Below are 7,476 nucleotides of genomic sequence, written 5' to 3'. Positions count from 1 at the left end.
TTTATCAAAACAAAACACCACGAGTTCGAAAATTCGTAAGCCCAAAACCCTTAGTGCTCTGGTTTCTCAACCGGAGCTCTGATAACACAAAGTAACGCCCCGATTTCTCGAGTGTTACACAGTAAATAATTAACCAATTTTCATAAAGAGTTTTCGTCGATTCACTTATTAATCTTGAATTAATAATAAAAGTTCAACTTTACAAAATTCTCGAAACTTAACCATTTCAAACTTGCGGAAATAATCATCAACGTAAATCTCAAACTTTATTAATCATTGAAAAGAGTATGAAATAAATATCCGGAAGAAAACTTCAAAGTAAATTACATCAAGTTAAACTATCTCAACTAAAATAAAGTAATGGTTCAATACTTCCAAAACTCGGTACTCTCAACCAAAAAGAAAAATGGATGTCTCACAACCCAACCATATCCTTGGCCCCTTCCTCTTTATCTTCTTCCTCTTCATCAGAAGTGTAGTCGTCATCCGGTAGTGGCTCGTCACGTAGCATCAACTCCCAAGAATGAGTCGTCGCCATTATCTTCACGACCATCTACCCCCCCCCCCCAAATAAACACATAGCAAACAAGCAGGGTCAGGTCCAACAAAAGAATGATAATGACAAAATCAACAACAACATAGTATAAGTACATTATATGTCTTTTATGGGAAAGAGTCAGTTACTAACGGAATCTCACATCACACAACCCTCCAATCCTGCCTTGGCCAATCACTTACATCCGCAGATGTACAATCACGTGAAGCTGCAATACTTCACAAAAATCTCATGGTGACCGCAGTCAACCAAACACGTGGAGCCGCAATGATCCACAAAATCTCTAGGTGACCGCAGTCAACCTTTTCACGTGGAGACCAACAGTCAATCCACAATTCTCCCTCGCGTGCAAGCCCATCGTTCTCATGGACTATAGTCTACACTAGACCTATGCCCATATTATTCACATTTACTTGCAAGCGAGTTAATTACACGTTTCTCTTTGTTTAAGTCTCTAAAGTCAACCTAGAGTCTTACATCAACATCGCATAAATACAACAATTAAACGATCACAGACACATCGGGAATTACAACTAGATGAGCGACCCTTTGAGCAATTTCCAATAATATCACAATTCACGTAAGGCATAGCATAAACTTACACTTACGCATGACACATCATGGCATAAATTATCAAATAAGGTAACATAAGGCTTATGCATGGAAAACAACACATTTTCGCAACTTAGCTTTTTGGACAGCAAAAACAATGTTCATTGAAACTGGTTTACAGAATGCGTCCTCCAACAAACAATCATGTATAATATCTTTCTGGAAAGCTATTTTAAAGATCTACAACTCTCTAGTTAAAATCATTTTCATTTGAGTCCCAGATTTAGGTGATATTACTCCTTAAAGTTTCTGTCCGACACAGGGAAAACAGCAGGTATGACAGCTACCCCAAACGACCTACAACACACAATACTAGACCAAAATTTTTGATCTATATATGCCTGGAAAGATCTTTCGAAGATCTACAATTTGTATGTTAATCATTTCTTTATTTGGCGACCAGAAACTAGTGAAAATAGGACTTGAAGTTTACTGTCCAGCACAGAAATCTGACAGAGAATGCGTTTGCCATCAATTTCGTTTTAGCCATTCTATTCTAAGGGTTCTAAGTCATCTACCAGCATCAAATATAGTAATATGTTCACAGTGTAACCCAATATGACATGGAAAAATTCCAGCACACATCGCATATTCAAAACCTCAAGCACATCAATCGAGTTCATACATAAAATCATGTCAAAGCATGGCAATATGGCCTAGACATGCTACCCAACTCCTAGGACCAGCCCTTACCTTGGCTAACTTGGTGAAAAGGAAAAGGTTTTGGTGAAGAAGAGGTCAAAGAACGCTGCTGTCCACGTCCCCTCACTCTCCCTCGCAGCTCTCTCTCTCTCTCGCAAGGTTCTCCCTCTCGCGCGTGTGTCACTGGCGGTGGTGGCGGCTTGATCGGCGGCGTCTCTCTCTTGCTCTCTCTCATATTTTCACGTGGAGCTGTATGGTTTCTTTTCTTGTTCAGAATGAGGGGAAAATAAGGGTTTTCCCCCCTTATTTCCCATGCAACCCGCGGCCTCACACACATGTGGGCTAGGGTTTCATTTTCTTTTTCTTCTTTTACTTTAAGCCTGCAACCACCCTTGACCCATTAGTAATCACCACTTAACCAGGTCCAAATTACAGATAGGCCCCACTCTTTATAATTAAAACCCAATTAAACTCGGAATTAAAAAGAAAATACAACACTTAATCCGCTGGCACATTACAGCCCGACCCTTGCTTAGTAAAATTCGAATATCTCGAGCTACAGAGGTCGGAATGACCTGATTCCACTTCGAGAATTTTCTACACTTAATGGGCTACAACTCTCATGAAGGAAGGTTTCCCAAATGAGGTCTTTAAGACCCTCTAAAAATTCACAGAATTTGACAGGAGTAATATGTCAAGACTCAAACTTAGCCAAAAGTCTCATTTAATTCAATCTATCACTTAAGCATTACATAGGTAAGTCTAGGGTGTTACACTGTATGTCTTCCATTTCTACTCTTCAACTATCTGAAGGAATGTGTTGAGAAGTCATGAACTACTGCAATTGAGACCAAGAGGTCTATCTCCTACATTCCTTATGGCAGGCTGCTCTCAGATATCTTCACCCAGAATTAACTGGTCAAGACATTGTCTGACCTCGGACTTCATGAGGATCTGGCTATGTCCATTGGAGATGCTCTCAATGGGACTAAGTTGAAGAGAATGCAGATCATTGACAAAGTTCAAGTTGAACCTGTTGAAGAATCATCTGAAGAGGTTCGTCAGAAGAACCACCCTATTGATGACTACCCTCTCTGGTCTAAGAAGGATAATCCAGCCAGCATTCTGAAATATGTGAGAATGCTCAGAAGTAAAGGAGATCCAATCACTCTCGAGGAATTCATCAAGAGTCTTCCTGATAGTCCTCCTGAGGTACCAACAAGGAGGTCCAAGAGAACAACCAGCAACAAGCCTTCATATCCCAAAGGCAAAGGGATTCTAATAGAGGAAACCAAGAAGATGAAAGCAGCATCAAAATCTGTAGTCATCAGGGAATCAATTCTAGAACCCTCTCCTGAAAGAACTCCAGTGGAGTCACCTCAGGAATCTCAGTCTGATAGCTCTGAGAGCTCTATGTCTTCTTCCATTGGAACTCAAGAAGAAGAAGTTTCACCTAGAAAGGATGTCAAGAGGAAGGCTGTCATGGAAGAATCTTCTGATGAGGAAACTGAAGATGATGATGTTCCTCTGGCCAAGAGGCAAAGAATTCAAGCAATTCAAGTTGAGGAAGAAGTTGAGCAGGATGATTGTGAGATTATTGGGAATGTGCTCCAGGTCATAAGGGAATCTGCAGAAGCTGAAGAATCCACCGATTCTAATGTAGAGCCCATAGGCAAGAGGATGAAACTGCCTCTGAAGGATCCACTTCAGAAGGAGTCAGAACCAAAGCAAGCATCTGAAAATGTTGCAGAGGTACAAAGAGAAAGGAGATCAAAGATAACTTCAGATCCTGCAAGGACTGCTAGACTCACCAGATCTACCATACTCAGAGATTCAAGTAAGGAACTAACTAAAAGCATTAATTTAGATTCTACTTTAGTAGTTATTCCTGAACAACCTATACCTATATCTACATCCCTGCCAACCTTAACCCAAACAAATCCACCTCAAACAGAACCTCACACACAAACCTTATCTCAAGCAGAAACACAAGCTCCTCACTTCAACACCCTAACTGCTACCACTTCCATTCCATCCATCCCAATTCAAACCTCCTCCACATCCACCACCACTGAGTCTGTACCTCTTTTCAATTCATTCATCAAGGGTATCGCTCAGAGTGAGGCCACCTTGAGGGACTTGGTTCAACAATTCACACCCAAACCTCCATCCACCTCAAGAACCCTTCTGATAACTGAATCTGGAGAGATTCCTACTGAGAAAGACGATGAAGATGAGGATGTTCAGATTCTAGAACCTCCTTTCAATGTGCAACCTATCCAGCAGGTAGCCTCCTACTTTGAAGATGTGCTCCCAGATGCTGTTGCTGAGTCCTTCTATGTGTCCTTGTCTCACTACTCCATAGTAAACTCAAGAGATCTGAGTTTCACCTCACCTGAGAAGACTGCTACATCCAGGGAAAGACAAGAGACCATTCCTGAGATTGAACGCATGGATGAATCAGATCATTTTGGACAAGGAAAAGCTCATGTGAATGAATCAATGCCTTCAGGGCAAATGAGAACTGAAAGTTCTAATGCATCAAGTTCTAAAGCAACCAACATTCCTCAACAAATCATGGATCTGGCACCCTCCTTCGGGCCACAGAATCTTATTCAGCTCATTCAGGAGTTCTCTGATGAAGCAACCAGAAGACTGCAATGGCTGTATCAGGTAACTGACAATCAATTTGATGCCTCTCTGGTTGATGGTATGTGGTCTGCCTTCGGACGATGGTCAGAAAGTAGAGCTTCTGAGATTGAGAAGCAGCTTAGCAGGGAGAAGCGTCTGAGAGTTCATGATGCCTCAGAGAGAGCTTATGAGCAGAGGCAGAGGGTGTTACACAAGGTTTGTGAGCCCATGAGAAGGGCAATGGCTTCAAGAACTCATCTTGTCTCTGAACGTACCTCAGAAGATGATGATATGATTTCAGCAGAGGTTGCAGAGGACAGTGCTGAAGAGATCATTATTCATGAGGCTGCAGAGGTTGATGAAGTTCAGATGGAAATACCTAGTCAAGTTGCGGCAGAAGTTCAGGCACCTACAGATGTTCCTATTCAAGCTCCAGAACCAGCTTCACATCCGGAAGTTGCTCTCCTGGCTGCCAGAATTGATAGGATACAAGATGATCAGCAGAGGCTGTTTCAGATGGTTGAGCATCAAGGCATCATTCAGAGTGAACAGAGTCGGCAGATTCAGGAATCTTCAAGCAGAATGGAGAATATGATAAGGTACCTGATCGAGAATCTCCCATCTTCATCAAAGCCTTGAACCCCTCTCATCTATCTTTCATGCATAATTTATTCACTTTAATTATCTGTGAACTTATTTCATGTTTGACCATGTTTAATTTTGCTACACTTACTTAATGCACCGTCCACTTCTCTTAGTAACTCACATGCATTTATGATTCAATGAGTTTTATGCATGTTTTTCTGTTACTTCTCTTCTTTATAATCTATTGCCTTCCTTCTTCTCCATCACAACTCAATTCATTTCCTTCTCTCCTCAAATCACAATGTCTACTGCTGATTTGATTTCTGAACTTAAGGCCTTGGTATTTGACCAGACCTTTTCTTGGAGCATCGATCTTTCACCCACTCAAATCTCCCAAGCTCTTGGGAAAATTGAGTATCTGCAAAACTGTTGGCTGACCTCGTTTCATATCCACTGTCTGCAAACTCTTCAAGATGTTCTGAAAGAACTCCTTCACCTGGCCTCTCGCCGGAAGGATCTGGAAGCTCAATTCGAGAGCATTTGTATGCTCCTTGAAAATGAAAAGAGGGAGCGAGAAGATCACGAAGAAGCAGGTCAAGCTGCTGCCTCCACTCCTGCTATCCATGAAAGTGAGATTCTGAAGGAAGAACTGGCTGCCCAGTTAGCCTCCATTGATCAGGACATTCGTCCTTTGCACCTTCAGCTTCTTTCTATGAAGGAGTCTCGTGCTTTCTTATGTATCTAGGACTTGTTCTCCTAGTCTTTTCTATCATCTGTACTCATTTTCGTTACTTAATAATAACAAGCGTCTTATCTGCATTACTTCCTTGTTGTTATTGGTTTTGTTTTTCACTCTTTTTGCTTATGACAAAAAGGGGGAGTACATAAAATGGTTTTTTGATAAACTTTTAACTTTGCTTATATTATATAAAACCAGTAGAGGAGAATAAGTATCAAATACTTATAGCACATAGATATTGCCAAGCGTCCTAAAACAATGAATACATTTTGTTCAAATTTCTGAACTAATATGCCTCTAACGCCTTATTTCCAATACACCTGGACAATACTCTATGTCTTCATGTGATCTACGCGAGTTCTGAACCATCAATTTCTGATGAGTATACATCTTTCTACGCATATCTTCCGACCACATCACTAGACTCCGAATCTAGACTCTTCATCATCTCATCAATTCATAGATTCAGGGGGAGTCAGGGGGAGACTCCAGCTCAGATCAAGTGCAATCCTAGATTCAGAAGAAGCAACATAAACCGTTACACAAGGATAAGTTTAAACTCTAAACTCTTCTCTCTTGTGTATTCAGTTTATTGATTAAGAATTGTTCATCAAAATACTTGTTTTGTCATCATTAAAAAGGGGGAGATTGTAAGATCAAGATTTGATCAGTGGTTGCATCTCTATATTTTGATGATTACAATTAAGTTTTTTGAGGATGAACAATTATGGTACTCTAATGTTTGTCTTTATGAGTTGTGACAAACAGGTTCTGATTCTGACCCAAGCCGGTTCTATCAGAAGAAGAAGAACCAAGGGTTACCAAAAAGAGAGCTCTAAAGCTTATCATGTTCATTCAGAACAGTGGCAAATCCTTCAGAAGTTATGAAGATAGAAGCTCTCAAGAGGTACTGAAGAACCGGAGTCAGAAGTTCTGAAGACCAGTTGTTCCAGAAGGTACGGTCCTGAAAGTAGAAGACTCAAGTTCTGAAGACCTGCAAGAAGTTGGCTCTAAAGACCCAAGCTATTCTAGCTCTGACGTTCAGAAGTTTTAAGGAATTTGTTCAGAAGCAGAAGTTGCAAGTCAGAGGATCCAAGCTTCTGTCTGACTCTGATCAGAAGCTTCACCAACGTCCATCTGAAGCACTCCAGATCATAAGTCAGCTGGTGAAAGGACAGGTCACTGTCATAGTACACATCGTACAGTCTCAGCCTGTCCGCCACCTACCTCGTTCAGCCTAGCAGTCTGATATTACAAGATTGTCACTCCAACGGGCAAAACCCTAGCAACGGCTACACCATATGCCTTGGAGTATATAAGGGCTGAAGATAGAAGAAAGAAGCGAAGAAACTTTACTGAAACTCTTTAACTCATTCTAACCGATCTCTTAGCAATATTTCTTCACTGTTCTTAAACATCTGAGTTTACCATTAGTTTTTCAGAAGCAATTCTTGTAAACCCAAAAGCCTTTACATACACTTTGTAAGTTCCATGAGAGACCTAGTTTGGTCGGATCTTGAGAGGACTGAATCAAGTTTGATTCAGTGTTTAGCTAGTCTTGAGAGGATCGGTAGATCAGCTTCTTGACAGTATACTAGTGAGAAAATCAGTGTATTGTTAGTCACTTGGCAGGTTGCAAGTGCAGTTGTAACACTCATTGATTTTAGTGAATTACCTTCACGAGTGGACTGGATTAACTTGAGCTTTTATC

At 40.9% G+C, this 7,476-nt stretch overlaps 1 protein-coding gene across 1 annotated transcript; it reads left to right on the top strand.

Moving 5' to 3' along the window:
• Positions 1–2,812: 2,812 nt before the first annotated feature.
• On the top strand, positions 2,813–5,080 carry LOC130744259 (uncharacterized). Its single transcript, XM_057596450.1, has 2 exons — positions 2,813–4,396; positions 4,637–5,080. The coding sequence occupies exons 1-2, from the start codon at positions 2,813–2,815 to the stop codon at positions 5,078–5,080; spliced, it is 2,028 nt and encodes a 675-aa protein (XP_057452433.1).
• Positions 5,081–7,476: the final 2,396 nt, after the last annotated feature.

This window comes from Lotus japonicus, chromosome 3 (genome assembly GCF_012489685.1).
Source record: "Lotus japonicus ecotype B-129 chromosome 3, LjGifu_v1.2".
In the NCBI taxonomy this organism is placed as follows: domain Eukaryota; kingdom Viridiplantae; phylum Streptophyta; class Magnoliopsida; order Fabales; family Fabaceae; genus Lotus; species Lotus japonicus.
The sequence above is the reverse complement of the archived record's forward strand: the minus strand, read 5'-3'. Positions and strand labels throughout refer to the sequence as shown.

Bases quoted from the DNA above. Each gene is read 5' to 3' on its own strand.
- LOC130744259 (XM_057596450.1), top strand. From the start codon at position 2,813: ATGCAGATCATTGACAAAGTTCAAGTTGAACCTGTTGAAGAATCATCT. The intron at 4,397-4,636 runs GCACCCTCCTTC...GCTTATGAGCAG, and splicing joins CTCAACAAATCATGGATCTG to AGGCAGAGGGTGTTACACAA.